Genomic DNA, 18028 nt, shown 5'->3' with positions numbered 1-18028 from the left:
GAGAATTCCTGAGGACTTAGCACAGCATTTCCTAAAACATTAAAAAATAGAGATCAGTGGGCCAATGGGGACAAATTATGTTATCTAAGAGGGTTCTGAAGCAAAGAAGGGAACTACAAAGCACAGCAGGGTTGGGATCCAAATTGTTCCAGCAGAGAGGCTAATTTCTAGCCAGTGGCTCCCATACCAGCCCCTGATGTCTAGGAAGTGGTGTCAATAGAGACCAAACTGTGTCTTTTCTTCGAACAGATGGCAGGCAAGGACAACTGAGAGTGGAGCTCAAAACCCAGAATTCTTCCAACAACTTAAGTGTGGCCGCAGAGCAATCCCAGTCCGAATCTCTGGGGATGAACTTACACAAGTTGAGGGCCATCAACACCATGAAGGATGACATCTTTGCCCATGTCATGGATGCAGTGGGGGAATTTGGCACATTCCAGCGGGGCCTGGTGGCCCTAGGCTTTGTGCCCTACTTATTGTCCTCCTTTTTCATCTTTGTTGACACGTTCGTGTTCTCAGCCCAGAAAGCCTATTGCAATACCAGCTGGATTCTGGCAGAGGGCGCGAACTTGTCAGAAGACAAGCAGCTGAATCTGACCCTGCGTCAAGATGCCAATGGCAGTTTCCTGATTTGCCTAATGTATTCCCCTGTCTCCTGGGATTTAGATTCCATCTTCCAGTTTGGCCTCAACCAAACACAGCCATGCAGCAATGGGTGGATCTATCCCAAGAGCAAGACAGGATCGCTGATCAGTGAGGTGTGCCTTGTCCTGAGTTGTCTGTAGCTACTGCACAGGCCCAGAGATATGCCCTCACCTTCACCAGTCAGGTGGGAAAACTGAGGATCAGGAAGAGGAAGCAATTGGCTCAAGGTCACCCAGCAGAGGAAGGGCCAGGGCAGAAACCAGGATCACTGTTGCCCAGCCCTGGCCTTACCTGTCTTATCCAGAAAGCTGGAGTGCCTTTGGGGGTAGGGGCAGAAGGCAGATGGCAGGGTTTGCCATCTGTCTGGAGAATTGCTTCTGTACTTGTGGCTCTGCCCTCTGCACTCACAGAAGGTAAGGAATTGAAGGAAGAAGCAGCTTTGATCAGGCACCTTTTACAGGGTTTCTCAGTCTAAGCTGCAACCTGGACCTCTCACAGAGCAGACCCGCCCAATTTGAATCTCTAGGCTGAGGCCCAGTGTCTGTATTTGAGGGAGGGTCTTTAGTGATGCTGGCCTTTACTTAGTGACTTCTCCCACCTTGGCCAGCACCTGTTCAGGCCTAACTCCTAGAGTTTGCCGGATGTAGGATGGAAGGCAGAGGTCACAGAGCTGAAGCAGGCTATGCACAGAGTACCTGTCTCTGTCCCAGGCCCCTTGTGCTTAAAGGCCCACCTGGGAGGAGGCTCAGTCTCTGGACCCAGAAGACTGACCCTGGGGTGGAGGCCTGTGGCCAATCTTTATGTATAATTCCCAGTTTGACTAAGTCTGTGGAAGGGAATTTAACATGGAAGCTCAGGTGACCATGTTCATGGCCGGCCTCGTGATGGGGTTGCTCGTGTTCGGGATCATAAGTGACAGGTGAGTCTCCCAGAGTTTCTTCTGGTCCCTGGGACGCCCTTGCCTCCTCCTCATGGGCATTCAGAGTTGAGGAGTCTCGGGCTGGGGAAGGCGAGGTTAGGGGCACTCTGGAGGTCCATGGATGGCTCAGATCCTGGTCCCAGGTGTCCGGCTGGGTCCAGATATGGAGGCCTATGTGACTGGTGCAGCCCCCCTCCAATGCCCTCAGGTTTGGCCGCTGCCCCGCCATGCTGCTGTCAATCATGGGGATGATGATCTTCGGCTTCGGGTCAGCCTTCGTCAGTACCTCTCAGCAGTATCGGATCTGCCACTTCATGGTGTCCCAGGCGTTAGTGGGCTACAGCCTCAGCAGCCTATCTTTAGGTGAGGCTGGGCTTCATGGGGAGGGCGGCCATGGGCTTCCGGAGGTGCAGAGAATCCATGCCCAGATGGCCCTTCCACCCTCATTCTCCATTCTAACCACCTCCACCCTACACATTCCCCTTTCACGACTCCTGATACACCACCTGCTGCCCCATGCCTTACAGTTATTAAGCCCTGAAGAAGTGCCCACACACTCATTCAGCCTTACAGCTGCCATCTCCTGGTGTGCTCACGGTTCCCTGGAAGGAGGACCCAAAGCCCGGCCAGAGGGATTGAGCTCCTCCACACAGGCTCGACCAAAGTGGCCAAAGCACAGATGCACTAAGAACAAAGACAAACAGAGTGATTCCTTGTCTCTCTATCTGGCAGTCACGAGGCCCAGAAGCAGGCCTTCCAGTGACAGGCATCTGGTCAGGCAGGAGGTGAACAGGGAGCAGCCGAGCTGACAAGGGACCGGAGGCTATAGCTGTGGTTGGAAGGTCAGGCAAGGGGCCTGGACTGTGCTTTGGAGAACAGAATGGCACTCTTCTTCCTGGCTTTGGAAGGCTGTCTCTGGACCTAGGGCAGATCGTGAGCAGGCAGAAGAACCTTTGCTCAGCCTGAACTGTCTCAAGCAGGGCTGGGCATCTCAGAAGGACCCTGAGCTGACCGCGGTGCTATCTGTCTTCTTGGCCTCTGCACAGTGACTGAGTGGCTAACGGGGGAGAACCAGGCCCACGCCATCGTCCTGGACCACAGCTTTTATGCCTTTGGGTTCCTGTTTCTGGCTGGGCTTTCCTACACATTTGCCCACTGGTGGCTGCTGTTCCTGGTGGGTGGGGCACCTGTGTTTTCTCTCATCCCCTATATCTGGTAAGCAAAGGGGCACAGGGCATGCACAGGGTAGGGCCAGCGGACTGGAGGTTGAGGGGTGGGAAGGGCCCTTGAAGGGGTGAAGGAGGTGGAATGTTCCCTGGAGAAAGTATGAGTGGATGAGATGAGTGAGATCAGGGGCAGAGTCTCCAGACCCCAGCTTTGCCCCTCCTCCAAGGATACCCTTCAGGAGATGTCAGAGAACCAGAAGGGATAGTGTCACAAGGCAAGCTTCAAGGACAGGGAAATGGTCAGGATTGAAGGCAAAAAAGAAAATTGAGGCTGGCAAAGACACAGTTGTCCTTGCTAACTGTGAGGTGGCCCCTGTGACGTGGCAGGGGGCCGAGGAGTTTCAGGAGGGCCCCAAAATGGGGCTGTCTAGGAAACGACTCCTTCACCGTGTGGGGCTGAAATCCCACCTATGAGAATGGGGCTGCAAGCGTGGGTGTGGACATGGGTGTGGAGGACAGTGCCCTCAGCATGCCAGGGCAGGTGGTGGTGACCCTGAGATAGACAGCAGAGAGCTTTCAGATCGACGGAGGGGAAAGAGACTGCCGGGGAGAGAGAGTGTGTGGCCAGGTGACACCGAACACCAATGGGACCTGTGTGTGGCTTGGTCAAGGGCAGGGGCAATGACTACCAAGGAGAGACGGAGGACACCTCCAGATTGATGGCCACCTCCAAGGCCTTCGACATCTGAATGAGCTCAGGCTGGAACAGGATGGCCACCATGGAGGCGGGGATGGGTCCACTTAGGACTCTGGGTCATCTTGGAGTGATGGATGAGGGAGGGGTTTGCTATGCAGGATCCTCCCAGTTTCTTCGACTGATAGTGAAAGGAAAGATAAAGAAGGCCAAGCAGGTGCTGTGCTATGTGGCTGCTGTGAACAACAGGAAGATTCCTTTAAGTCTACTGGGCCAGGTAAGAGGCCTCGGGCGCAAAGCGAAGCCGGGGAAGGGGCAGGGGAAGGACCTCTTCCCTCCTCATTCTTTTAGGTGAGACCTTGGCCCAGAGGGTGTCCCCAGTCCACTGCTTGAGGGAAACAGTGACAGCAACATGAAATCCTGTCAGGAGAAGGCCAGAGACCAGGCTGGCACTGTGGGTGGGTAGGCTGGTCTTGTGGGTCCTGGAGGGGTAGGAGCAAGCTGGGGTCTCCACTCGGCCTCTGGCTGGTCCTGTTTGTCCTGTAGCTAAAGGTGCCCAGAGAGCCGGTGACTGACGCCTCACTCCTGGACTTCTATAACAATAGGCAGCTAGCTGTTCAAGGTGACCTTGGTGATGGCCTGTGTGTGGTGAGTCCCCAGGGCTTGCCTGCTGGGACTGCAAACAACCCTGCATGCCTGGAGCTCTGGTGAAGGCAGGGGTGTGGCCAGGCTGCAAGGGAGCAGGGCCTAAGGAACCTGGCTTGGCCCACAGCTCCCAGACCCATGCTTATTTCTCTTCTCCCACCCTGCCCGCTCTCCGCTGCTTCCATCTTTACACCTTGCCCCGTCCGCGTGCGTGCATCTGCGTCAGTCTCTCTCTCTCTTGTTCTCTCTGAATGTTTCTCTCCTCTTCATTCCAGCTTTAGTGTTGGCGCAAAATTCTACACCAGCCAGATAATTCCCGGCATCGTGGGCATGCCCGCCCGGCTGTGCACCATCTTTCTCCTGGAGCAGCTTGGGAGGAAGTGGAGCCTGGCTGTGACTCTCCTCCAAAGCACCATTGTGACCTTGCTTATCCTTAGCTTCTCCTCAGGTACAGCCCACCCTTCCCAAAGCACGCCCCCCATGCTGTCTGTCAACCCCCACCTCAAGCCTCCTTCACCCAAAGCCCACCTCCCCTGCACAGGCCCCAGCACGTCAACAGCCAGCTCTGATTGCTAGACCATTGTCATCCCCAGGCGGGGGTGGGAGGGTCCAAGTCTGGGCACTCACAGCTCTCAGAGGCCCAGGAGAGGGCGTACTGTCCAGAGGACTCGTTCCTGTGCAGGCAGGAGAGTGGGCAACCTTCTGTCGATTCCAACCCACCTCACATCTGGTGGTTCAATGAGGACAGATGCAGCAAAAATAATCATTCAACTGCCCCACCCCCGGGCCTCTCATCTGTAGCCTCTGATTGGGAAATATGAGTTAAGCTGTAACTTCACCAGGAAAGCAGAGCCCACTAAAGACTGCGTGTGGTATAGCTTTCACCTCTCAGGAGTTGCTCTTGCATGGGGGCCTCTCCTTCCCTGGGGAGCACCTGCCCTAGTACCCTGTGGGCTCAGAACTAAAGAAGGGAAGTTGGGGGAAGTGTTTGAACATTTCACAGAACCGTAGGACAGTGACTACTGCCCAGGTCACATCACAGGGCTAGAGAGTGACAGGGCAGAGGATGTGGACATTAAGTTGCAGGTGTTCTCTGGTTCAATTTCTACCCACAGGAACCCCCTAGGCTGCTGGGGCCTGGGCTGAGTCCTGAACTGGGGCTGCTGTGTCCAGCATCTGCCTCAAGGGGGCTCCATCTCTTTCTATGGGGCTGGGCTAGAACTGTGAGCTTCTTGACTGTGTGGGACCTTTCTTGTACGGGATGTTGGCTGTGTGAGCTGACTAAAACAAAACGGGCAAACCACTTTGTTGTTGAACTTCTTTTGCTTTGTTTTTCTTTTTTTTAAAGTGGGCCTATGATGAGTCAAGCAGAAATGTTTAAAACTCACGAATGTGTGAGAGAAACTGGAAATAGAATCCCATTAGATAAAACTAGATCTCTGACTTCATCCCAGAGCCAAGAAAAGCTAGACCAGAAGTGAGGAGTGGGAGAAGGCTGGGGTCGGGTCCAGCAGAGGTAGACAGAGGATGAGCTGCAAACTCCGGGGCCCAGGGCAGTAAGCAGGGTCACAGGTGCCTGAGCTATGGCGTTTCTGGGGCCCTTTCTTCCTCCTTGGTGGGCTTGCTTCTGTGTGAGGATGTGGGAGACAGGAGAGAGCCTATTGGCACCGGTGTGGGGGTTGAGTCCAGCCTAAGAGGCCACATGAGTCCCCACGGGACCTCCCGACCCACTGGCCAACTTTCCCGCTGCAGATTTTCTAACTCCCAGTCTAACTGGGCCTAGGCAGACTGACCCACCTCTGAACAAATGTCTGAGTCGGCTGACCAGGTGTGGGTGGGGTGGGGTGAACGGTTGTGATGCCTTCTGAGAGAGACCCAGGGAGAGCCGATGGGAGGACTCCCCTACCTGGCCTGATGGCAGGGTGACCCCACACTCAGGTGCTCACGTTGTCTGACCAGAGTTGAAATCCAGCAAGCTCTTGATGATCCTGCTCGAAGAATTCAGCCTACAATCCTCGATCGTTGTGGTGCTCATCTACACTGCCGAGCTCCTCCCTACTGTCGTCAGGTATGAGCCTGGGGGGAGCGGACCTAGGGGGGTGAGAAGGCGGGAAAAAACAAGATGGATTGCAGCAGCTAAAATTGGGCATTCACTTGGTGATGGGCAGCGTGCTGAGAAGTTTACTGGATTATCCCAGCTAACCCTCACACAAAAAATCTACCAAACAGCATCATTAGCCAGACTTGAGACAAAGAAATCAAACAGGTAAAGGCATTGGCTCAAGGTCAGACACAGCAAGAGACAGAACTAGCACTGGCCCTGGGCAGTCTGACTCCAGCTTGGAACCGACTGTCTGAGATTTGTCTGGGTCGCTCTGAGTCCCAGGCCGTTGACTGCCTGAGACCTCACTGCTGGCAACAGTACCCTCCCCTGCCCCGTCTCTCTGTACACCCCCTCAGTGATGGGTCTTATCTCTCCCACTCCTGACCCCATAAAGTAGGCCCAGAAAAACTACTACCCACTTTGAATCAACGAGAACTACATTCTCTAAGGTCACACTGTAAGTTGTGGCAGGGTAGGTTCTGGAGGGCATAGTTTTGAGGGGCTGCTTCTTCCACTCTACCCAGCCTCTGGGACCATCAGGTCCCCTGGACAAGCTCTGACCTTTCCTTCCAGGGCGACAGGTCTGGGGCTGCTGACTTTGGCCTGGTCAGCTGGAGGCATATTGTCCCTGCCACTGATCAGCCAGAGCATCAGTCCCCTACCAAGTTTTGTCTGTGGCATCTTAGCCATCTGTGCTTTGTTCCTCTGCTCCATGCTTCCTGAAACACGTGGGCAGCCCCTTGATGATAGCCTGGAGCACTACCTCTTGAAGACAAGGTAGATGTGTGAGGGCCCTGGGCTCTGGCCAGCACAAGGCCTAGTTCTGTAGCTCTCAGCACTGAGAGTGTGTCCATCCTGCCCCTTTGTCCAAAGGGCCAGGGACACAAGAGACACTGTGTCCAAGGGAGTCTCCCCAGCTTTCCTGGGCGCTGCCACACTCAACTTTATCAAGCCCAGCCTCTGTCCCGTCACCATGTCTGGCTCTTCTGACCCAGCAGGGGCCAGGTCCTCTACTTTCTGTGCCTCCTGGCTGCCTGTCTGGACTGGCGGGTTGCCTTACAGATGCCCTGGGCTTCCTGCCCTGCCAGGGCAAAGGACACTGGGTTGGAATCATCTCCCTGAGTACTTCTCCTTTCCTATCTGAACCCAGTCCTGATTTATGACTTTGGCCTTCGGCCTCAGCAGCTCAGGAGCCCCGTTTAAGAACCAGGCTCTACCCCAACCCTCCATGGACACTTCTGGCCTCTGGTCTCCTAAGTGCCCCCTTGAGAACACTTGTGTCGTGATTGGCAGAACCATCACTTTGGGGATTTGAGCTAACATAGTACATCACTCTCTCCCTGGACCTAAAGGGACCTGAGTAAGAGTGAGGGGCAGAGGCTGCTTGATGTCCTCCAGGGCCTTCTGCTCATGCTACAGAGGTCACTGCCTCGGGCCTCCTTCTGCCTTTCTCTGCTCCATTCTCCTCCCTCCTTTCTCAAGTTCTCACTGGCACCGTCATGGTTGGACTGTCAGAAGTAAAAGGTCCCTAGGCTTAAACAAGCCATAGTTAATGGAGAGACAAATACGCAAAGAGTTATCACTGATGGCCTCTGACAGAGGGATTTATGGGACATACAGGAGCTCCAGGAGAGAGGAACTTTCATTTGGGGAGTTGGGGCACACTTCACAGAGGAAGTGACGTGTGAGTTGGGCTTTGAATGATGAATAGACTTCTACCCCACTGTAGAGAGAGGAAGTGCAATGCAACAGAGTAATAGCATGTAGTTAGGAACACAGGCTAGGATCGCAGGCTCTGAGCCAGGTGGCCTGGAGTTCCATCTCTTCTACCGCTTCCTAGATGTGCACAGGGAAGTTACCCAATACCTCTGAGATTCTTCATTTACTTCTGAGTTCCTTCATTTGCAAAATGGAATGATGGTATAGTATTATCAATAGCTAGTAGGTATGGAACGTTTATTTTTATTTTATTTTTATTTTTTTTATTAAGTGAGAGGCAGGGAGGCAGTGAGACAGACTCCTGCATGTGCTCTAAACCAGGATCTACCTGGCAAGCTGCCTACTGAATGATGCTCTGCCAATCTCTGGCCATTGCTCTGTTGCTCGGCAATTGAGCTATTTTCGCATCTGAGGCAAGGCCATGGAGCCATCCTCAGCACCCAGGGCCAACTTGCTTCAACCATTAGAGCCATGGCTGTGAGAGAGAAAGAGAAAAGGGGGAAGAGGAGGGGTGGAGAAGGAGACGGTCACTTCTCCTGTGTGCTCTGATGGGTAATCAAACTGGGGACTTCCACATGCTGGGCCAATGCTATACCACTGAGCCAACCGGCCAGGGCAGTGTGAATTGTTTATTACTGTCAGATCCTGTTCTATACATGTCTTTTCACACTTTATCCTAACCACATGCAAGGTAGGTCCTATCACTATTTCCTATTTTATAGATGAAGACACTGAGGCACAGATAGGTTAAAAATGTGTAGCCTAGCCTTCTTCTCTCACAGGGTTTTTGTGAGGATTGTACAGACATAATATGGTTGGTACTAGTCTGCCATGTGGCAAGTGCTCAGTACCAGTGATGAAGACGGCAGTCAGAACCTTAAAGATGGAGAAGACTGCAGGGTCAGGAGAAGAAAGTGGCCTGATCTTAGAGGCGAGGGTCCATCACAGGCTCCTAACATACAGGTGTGGGAAAGCCCCACCTCTGGGGTCCTACGGGCATGGGAAAGCCCCAGTTCTCAAGAATGCAGAGTCATTATGGCTGGAGCTGCCTCAGACTTGCTTCTTTTTTTTCAGCTCTGAAATGTACAGATCATGACTTGTTCTCTAATGGTTTGTTCAGGGACATGAACAATGATCTGGTGTCTGAGAATGAGTCATGTAATGATGGGACCGAGGAGAAGGTGAAGAACACCAGTCTCAAAGCCATAATACTGAGTTTGATGCCAGAGTTTCTCCACACTAAGTCTTTGCAGGCCACAGAAGGGACCGCAGGCAGACAGGATGACTGAGGGCCAGGCTCTCACCATGATCTTGGGGAGAGTTGAGTGGCTGGGTCTGGGATCTTAGATTCTAGGCCACAAATGCTGGGTCTAGTCCAGCTTGGGGGGCGTAGTTAGTCCTGCTTTAGAGTCGGCCCTCGAGATCCAAAAATGGCTCATTTGTGGGGAGCCAAGGTGTGATTCATTCTAATAAAGGTACCCTGTTGGAATTGAGATGGCTAGGTCCAAATTGGCTTTCTCTGGAGAATCAAGAGACCCAGGCCCAGAGGACAGTGGGCCGGACAGGCTCATCCAGAGTCCTTCATGTCTTTAGTTAACCCTTGGGGACAGCAAGGAGCTCTCTGGAAGGGGTGTGCGGTGGGCCGTGTCTGTGAGGGCCAGGAGTGGGCAGGGGCAGGGCTGCACCTCGACACTGCTCACATCCTCCAGCCCAGGCATCCACTGGGTGGTCTTCCTGCTCCAGTGCAGGCAGAAGACAGATTTTACAGTCCTACTGTGTGTACCTGTCAAGTCAGGGCTGGAAGGTGAAGAAATCATAAGAGCTCCAATTTATATGATTGCACGGAGCTCACAGGTTTTTCTAGTGAAGATGAATCTCGCTGAAAAAGAAATGTGTCTGGCCTGACCTGTGGTGGCGCAGTGGATAAAGCATTGACCTGGAGATGCTGAGGTCGCCGGTTCGAAACCCTGGGCTTGCCTGGTCGGGGCACAAATGGGAGTTGATGCTTCCGGCTCCTCCCCCCTTCTCTCTCTCTGTCTCTCCTCTCTCCTCTCTATAATGAATAAAAAAAAAAAGAAAAAAAAAAAAAAGAAATGTGTCTGCAAAATGACTGAACACATGAGAAAACAAATGGCACACAGGCAGGAGCCATAAACTGGAAGGTTTACCATTGGTTGGTGGAGCTCTGTGAGAAGGACTTGACATTTGTTTAGAATGTTCAAAGAGGTGATATAACTCCTAAGACACAAATATGGAAAAGGACTCTCACAAATACTAGAACAATGTAGCAATTGAAGAGAAAAAAACATAATAAAGAAATGAAATTAGAATTGATCCCACCGAAGAGTGACTTATTAAATATTCTTTATGGGTTCTTTTATCATTCGGTATCCTCCCTGTCTCTATTAATGCTTTTTTCCCCAGAAATTATATTTTGCCTAAAATTATTTTTATTCCAATCTCAGAAACTTTTAAACTGAATAACACACAGAGAAGTGCATAAAATCATTTAATGTATGATTTTATGAATTCTCACAAAGCACGTAGTATATTTATTACCTATATCAATAGGGAGGGCCCTGGTCGGCTGGCTCAGTGGTAGAGCGTTGGCCTGACATGTGGAAGTCCTGGGTTCGATTCCTGGCCAGGGCACACAGGAGAAATGATCACTTGCTTCTCCCTTCCTCACATTCCCCCTTCTCTCCCTCTTCCCTTCCTGCAGCCGGTGGCTCAGTTGGTTCCAGCACAGTTCTGGGCACTGAGGAGAGGTCCCCCAGAGCCTGACAGCCTGAGGCACCAAAAACAGCTTGGTACTTGAGCATCAGTCCTAGACACAGTTGCTAGGCGGATCCCAGCCCCAGATGCGGGTTGCCAGATGGATGTGGTCGTGGTGCATGTGAAAGTCTGCCTCACTATCAGCCCTCCTCTCACCAAAAAAAAAAAAAAAAAAAAAGACAAATTTGTGGACAGAGGTTCACTGTCTCCTCAGGCTACTGGTTTTTCTGATTAAAGACACTCAAATATCACTCAGTGCCTTGTTCATGTTTGATTGCTATGTGTGATGGCAGCCCTGAACCTGGCTTATCCTGGTAACAGAAGTGTACTTCCCAGTTCCCTTAATTTTTGGACTATAGTTATCCCTAAAACTTAGATGAAGCCCAGTTCCTGAAGTTTTGGTTAGATTTGGAAAGTGTTTCTACTCACCTGATAAACATGTTTTTGTGTGTTTTACATTGCACTTAGGAAAGTGAGAAATAAAAATTGCAATACCCCATCAGTTGGTGGCACAGTGGATAAAGCATTGTCCTGAGACGCTGAGGATCCAAGTTTGAAATTCCGAGGTCGCCAGCTTGAATGTGGGCTCACCACCTTGAGTGCAAGGTTGCTAGCTTGAGCGTGGGATCATAGACATGACCCCATGGTTGCTGGCTTGAGCCCAAAGTTTGCTGGCTTTAAGCCCAAGGTTGCTGGCTTGAACAAGGGGTCACTGGCTCCCCTGGAGCCCCCTGATCAAGGCACATATGAGAAAGCAATCAATGACCATGTAAGGTGCTCTAACTATGAGTTGATGCTTTTCATCTCTCTTCCTTCCTGCATGTCTGCCTGTCTCTCTTAAAATAAATAAATAAATAAAAAGTTGTACTGTTTTTTTTGTTGGTTTTTTTTTTGTATTTTTCTGAAGCTGGAAACGGGGAGGCACTCTGACAGACTCCCGCATGCGCCCCACCGGGATCCACCCGGCACGCCCACCAGGGGGCGTCGCTCTGTCGCCTGGGGCAGAGGCCAAGGAGCCATCCCCAGCGCCCGGGCCATCTTTGCTCCAATGGAGCCTCGGCTGCGGGAGGGGAAGAGAGAGACAGAGGAAGGAGAGGGGGAGGGGTGGAGAAGCAGATGGGCGTTTCTGTGTGCCCTGGCCAGGAATCAAACCCGGGACTTCCGCATGCCAGGCCGACGCTCTACCACTGAGCCAACCGGCCAGGGCTGTACTGATTTGGTTTGACGTATCAATCTGTCCACTTTCCCTGGATCTCTCTGCCCAATGTGTGCTTTGAAGAACTGTGTTGGGAGCCCTTCACCGGATATTATCAGCCTTTCTGCCTATCCTTTCTCCTCTTCAGAAGACATAGAGTAACTTCCCCCATCTCATGCATAGGTCTAGGGCAGCAATTTTCAACCTTTTTCTCTCATGGCACACATAAACTAATTACTAAAATTCTGTGACACAAAATTATATTTTTTGCTGGTCTGACAAAAAAAATAGGTATAATTTTTATTCATTTGCACTAGACTTTTGTTGTGTTGACTGTTGTAATTTTTTTTTTAAGTGAGAGGAGGGGAGATAGTGAGACAGACTCCCTCATGCACCCCAACCAGATCTATCTGGCAACCCCCATCTGAGGCTGGTGATCAAATCAAACAAGCTATTTTTAGTGCCTGAGGCTGATGTGCTCAGACCAACCACATTATACTTAGCGCCTGGGTCTGATGCTTGAACCAATCGAGCCACTGGCTGTGAGAGGGGAAAGGAGAGGGAGAGGAAGAGAAGCAGATGGTCACTTCTCATGGTGCCCTGATTAAGGATTGAACCCAGGACATCCACATGCTGGGCCAACACTCTATCCACTAAGCTAATTGGCCAGGGCCTATTGTCATTTTTTAAATATGACAATCTAAGGGAAAAGATGTCAGGGCACCTGACTAAGAAGTACTGCATGCTTTAAAAATTCTTGCAGCACACCACTGTGCCTCTTGTGGCACACCATTAAAATTTGCTAGTCTAGCCATATAACTTAGATGGAGCATTTTCCCGATACACCAAGGTTGTAGGTTCGATACCCAGTCAGAGCACATACAAGAATAAACCAAGGGTCTGGCACAGTGGATAGAGTGTCACCCTGGGACGCTGAGGACCCAGGTTCAAAACCTCGAGGTTGCCAGCTTGAGTGCGGGCTCATCCAGTTTAAGCGTGGGCTCACCAAATTAACCAGATTGAGCACAGGGTCACTGGCTTGAGCCCAAGATCACAGCCCCCCAGTGAAGGCACGTATGAGAAAGCAATCAATGAACAACCAAGTTGCCAGAACTACAAATTGATGCTTCTCATCTCTCTCTTTTCTTGTTTATCTGTTCCTGTCTGTCCCCTCTTCTCACTAAAAAAAAAGAATCAACCAAGAAATGCATAGGTGAGTGGAACAACAAACTGAGGTTTCTCTCTCTATCTCTTTCTCAGATCAATAAAGTAAAAAAAAAAAAAAGTATAACTTGCTAATTTCTTTTAAAAAGAAAGTAAGAAAGAGCCTGACCAGACAGTGGCAGAGTGGATAGAGCTTTAAACCCGAGGTCACCAGCTTGAGCATGGGCTCATCAGCTTAAGTACAAGGTCACTGGCTTGAGCAAGGGGTCTGCTGTAGCCCCTGGTTAAGGCACATATGAGAAAGCAGTGAACAACTAAGATGCTGCAACAAAAAATTGATGCTTCTCATCTCTCTCCCTTCTGTCTGTCTGTCCCTATCTATCCCTCTCTCTGACTCTCTCTTTGTCTCTGTCAAAAAATAAAAAAAGTAAGAAAGAAAGAAAATCAATGCTCTAGGTAAAACCTTAGGACAACAGGGATATGGCGCAGGACTGGCAGAGTCCAAAAGGTGAAAGATGTTTTTGTCAGCATGGGGCAAAGGTGAGGAGGACAATGTCTGGGCTGGGAAAAGATGCATAAATATTTGCAAATGCGATGTCCTTCACTGCTCTGGAAACCATCAGCATTCTGGCATCCTCGTGGTTCTGGCTAGGGTAAGGGAAAAGTTGAAACTGAAAAAAAAATTCAAAACAATCATTCAGGTCATAAAGATCTCAAAGCAAAGGAAATGTTTGGACTGTCTTATTATTCTGGCTTGCTTCCTCCTCAAAATAGTGAGAATTTCCCACGCCCTATAAGAGTGGGAGTGAGGCATGTCCAGGATAATTAAAATTTCCATGGGCTAAGACACTGCCTACCTCTGACCAGTCTTTGTGCCTCTTTGTCCCAAGCCTTTCCCCGTTTCCCAGCCTGAGCATTGCTTCTTTCCAGCTGGGCTGTTTCTGCTGACCCATCATGATCCAATCTGTGGTGTCCATGGTGGATGCCTTTTCAAGAAATGCCCAGAAATGGGCCCTAAGCCCCCCAGCTGGCTGTCTTTCACAGAAACTGGCCATCCACTGAACATGTACTCCAATCAGATCCTCTCCTAGATCTGAAGCCCTGCCAGGATCTCTTGCACACAGCCCCCTTTATTCCCAGTGCTAAAATGTGTATATGATTGGAATTTGCCTTGCCCCTCTCTGATTAATAGCTATCAGTCCCTATTTCTTACTCCATTTTCCCTTTTCTTTCTTTCAGTTATCATATACTGGGCATGTAATATGTTTCAAGCATCTATCCTGTACCAAAACCCCAACTAGATGCTATTGTAGCTTGCTAAATTAATTTTTAATTTTTAAAAATTTTATTGATTTGAGAGAGAGAGGAAGGAAGGGAGGGAGGCAGAGAAGGAGAAGGAGAGAGAGAGAAAACATTGATTTGTTCCACTTATTTATACATTTATTGGTTGACTCTTGTATGTGCCCTGACTGGGGATCAAACCTGTAACCTAGGTGTATCAGGACAATGCTCTAACCAACTGAGCTAACCAGCCAGGACTTGCTTGCTAATTTAATTTTTAAACTGGAAAAAGAAATTTTAAAAAGGGCAAATAGTAGACATACCATATTTTCCCATGTATAAGACACTCCCATGTATAAGACACATCTTAATTTGGGGGCCCGAAATTTGGAAAAAAAAAAGTATTTCATAAAGTTACTGAACTCAAGTTTTATTCATTATAGAATTTGTACAACTCCTCATCACTGTCAAAACTCCCATCCATTAGCTTGTCCTCATCTGTGTCTGATGATGAATCACTGTCTTCAACAATGAGCGCAAATACAAGTGCAAAAAAGTGGGAAATGCAAGTAAAAAAATCTACAATCACTATAAAAGATGCACCCAGTTTTTAGACCCCCAAAATTTTGAAAAAATGTGCGTCTTATACATGGGGAAATACAGTACATCTAATCTCTTCTGATTCTGGGTCTCCTGGCTTTTATCCTGAGCTAGAATAGGAACATGGCAAGGATCTCTAGGAAATGTTGAAGAATAAGGTCTTTGGTATTGAAGTCAAGTGTGTAACAAGGGGACAAGGTTTGAGCAACCGGTACAAATGGGCAAATATTTGCAGAGATTACATCTCTTACTAATCATAGGGGAAAGTAAACATCTCCTTTATTCATGGGACAGAGAACTGGGCAGCACGGAATCAAGCAGCTACCAGACCTATTGACTCTCACTTCTCAATGACTGGAGTGTGTGGTAATTTGGGGCCCCCTATAAATGGGTGGAAATAAAGCAGAGGAAGTCTCTGATAACATGAGTATGGAGAAGGCCAAGTGGGAATAATTGAGTTGCATTTCCTGTTTCTTAGGTGTTTTTCTTTCTTTTTTAAGTGAGAATGAGAGAAAAAGAGAGACAGACAAACAGGAAGGGAGAGAGATAAGAATCATCAGCTTTGTTGTTGCAGCACCTCAGTTGTTCATTGGTTGCTTTCTCATATGTGCCTTGACCGGGGGAGGGGGGCTTCCAGCTGAGCCACTGACCCCTTGCTCAAGCCAGAGACCTTTGGGTTCAAGCCAGCCACCTTTAGGGTCAAGACAGTGACCATGGGGTCATGTCTGTGATCCCACGGGGGAGCCAGCAACCCCAGGCTCAAGTTGGTGACCAGTGCTCAAGCTGGCAAGATCTGGATTTCAAACCTGAGTCCTCAGCATCCCAGGTAAGTGCTCTATCCACTGCGCCACCGACTGATCAGGCTGTTTCTTAAGACTTAACCTAAGAGAACAGAAGCTTAAAGGTATTGGATGAGGTGTGCCCTGATCCTGGGTTCTTTTATACCACATATCTTAGGGAAACTGTATGTTTCTGGTTTTTCTCCTTTCCAGTGTACTCTGGTTGAGACATGCGTGGCCTCAGATTCATCATTATATCACTTGAGCTGCTTTTTTGCTACCTCCTGCTATATCCTGTGAGTGCCGTTTCATATGGACACCAGACAAATATCCTGTTGCACCATTCTTCATCTTTGGAATCCAGGTCACCCTCCTCAGGCTCCTTGTCCTGCCAGACCCTGCTCCCAAAGTCCCTGCCTGGCTTTACCCATATGGCTCCTCTACTCAAGTTACTGGTAGGCCTGTCTCTGATGATCGCCCTGAAGGAAGCTGGCTGCCATTCTGATGTACGGGCCCTGCAGCTTGACCTCTACCACCAGGGAGGTATAAATGCTACACAGATCCTCATCCTACATCTTCATGGGCTAGAGAAAGGCCGAAGCACTGAGAGGGGAGTATCAGTGGATGCCCTGGCCTCTGCTCTGCAGCTGTTGGCCAGGGAGCAGCTAGGCCCAGAGAGGGCCCGACGCTCCCTCACCAAGGACTGTGAGTATAAGCAGGAACAGGATGTGCACAATATAGTCCAGATGTTGCCGGGAGTGGGAACCTACTACAACCTGGGCACAGCTTTGTATTATGCTTCTCAGAACTGCTTGGACAAAGCAAAGGAAAGAGGCCAAGATGGGGTCATAGACCTGGGTTATGACCTTCTAATGACCATGGCTGGACTGTCAGGGGGGCCCATGGGAGTAGTGATCAGCACTGCACTTAAACCTGCAGTGAAGGCTGGGGTTCAACAGTTGATCCAGTATTACCATGAAAAAGAAGTAATCACCCCTCTTCCAGAGACCAGCAAAGAGGGCTTGGGCAGCACCTCAAATGTGAGTGACGTGGCAGAAGCAACTACCACGGCCCCTTTGGTGTCAGAAGTAGTAAATTCAACTCCTTACTGGTGGTGGCCTTCTTTAAGAACGATGACTTAGATCTTGGAATTGGGAGTTTTGGAATATAAAAGGTGGTAAACACAATAAATAAATCTAATATTCTGACAAGCTGTGTGTTCAGAACCCAAATCTCTGATTTGTTATGGGGATGAAGGCAGTGCTGTAAAACTGTAGGAATTTTAAAGTTTGAGGTTTGGCATCAGAGAGTTTGGTTTTGAATCCTGGCTCTACTTGTTTTTTTGTGGTTTTTTTTTTTACAGGGACAGAGAGACAGACAGACAGACAGACAGGAACAGAGAGAGATGAGAAGCATCAATCATCAGTTTCTCGTTGCGACATCTTAGTTGTTCATTGATATGTGCCTTGACCGTGGGCCTTCAGCAGACTGAGTAACCCCTTGCTGGGGCCAGCGACCTTGGGTTCAAGCTGGTGAATTTTTGCTCAAACCAGACGAGCTCGAGCTCAAGCTGGCGACCTCGGGGTCTCGAACCTGGGTTCTCTGCATCCCAGTCCGACGCTCTATCCACTGCGCCACCGCCTTGTTAGGCCTGGCTCTACTTGTTTGAGGCTCAGTGATCCCTGACTGGTAACTGAATGTCTTTCTCCAAGCTCAGTTTTTAAAATTTCCGAAGCGGGGATAATAATTTCCACCTCAATGGGTTTTGTGGAAATTAAAAAACGATACAATGGCCTGACCAGGCGGTGGCGCAGTGGTTAGAGCGTCGGGCTGGGATGCAGAGGACACAAGTTTGAGACCCCGAGGTCGCCAGCTTGAGTGCGGGCTCATCAGGTTTGAGCAAAGCTCACCAGCTTGGACCCAAGGTCGCTGGCTCGAGCAAGGGGTTACTCGGTCCGCTGAAGGCCCGCGGTCAAGGCACATATGAGAAAGCAATCAATGAACAACTAAGGTGTCGCAATGCGCAACGAAAAACTAATGATTGATGCTTCTCATCTCTCCGTTCCTGTCTGTCCCTATCTATCCCTCTCTCTATCTCAGTAAAAAAAAAAAAAGATACAATGAACCTAAAGTACTTAGCACAGTATCATTAGTAATTAGTTATCCCCTCCCCTTCCCATCCCCAAGTGTCGAAATTCCGGTACCACCTTTTCTTACAGAGCCAGTCTCGGTTCCTTAGCTGCAGCGCGGTTTCTCGGAAATCAGCGGTTTCAGTACTTGGCTATTAACGGTCATTGGATTCCTCCCCCGGCAGATGCGGGGCGGGGCTTACTTGAAATTTC

The 18028-nt window shown here is 49.8% G+C and overlaps 2 protein-coding genes across 2 annotated transcripts; both read left to right on the top strand.

The window, feature by feature from the left end:
• Nucleotides 1–197: 197 nt before the first annotated feature.
• Nucleotides 198–6954, top strand: LOC136391737 (solute carrier family 22 member 14-like; the record flags this gene model as incomplete). The annotated part of the gene is given in 11 exon segments (XM_066363532.1): nt 198–758; nt 1461–1564; nt 1773–1927; nt 2611–2779; nt 3586–3603; nt 3605–3701; nt 3971–4042; nt 4044–4072; nt 4345–4517; nt 6023–6137; nt 6747–6954. Coding segments are annotated over 11 exon segments (1701 nt in total), but the record flags the coding sequence as incomplete, so codon positions are not given.
• Nucleotides 6955–15302: 8348 nt separating this feature from the next.
• APOF (apolipoprotein F) lies at nt 15303–16897 on the top strand. Its single transcript, XM_066369781.1, is given in 3 exon segments — nt 15303–15733; nt 15900–16802; nt 16805–16897. Coding segments are annotated over 2 exon segments (939 nt in total). The 5' UTR covers nt 15303–15733; nt 15900–15916; the 3' UTR covers nt 16858–16897.
• Nucleotides 16898–18028: the final 1131 nt, after the last annotated feature.

This window comes from Saccopteryx leptura, chromosome 2 (genome assembly GCF_036850995.1).
Source record: "Saccopteryx leptura isolate mSacLep1 chromosome 2, mSacLep1_pri_phased_curated, whole genome shotgun sequence".
NCBI lineage: Eukaryota > Metazoa > Chordata > Mammalia > Chiroptera > Emballonuridae > Saccopteryx > Saccopteryx leptura.
Note: the sequence above shows the minus strand (reverse complement) of the source record. Positions and strands in the feature narration are given on the sequence as shown.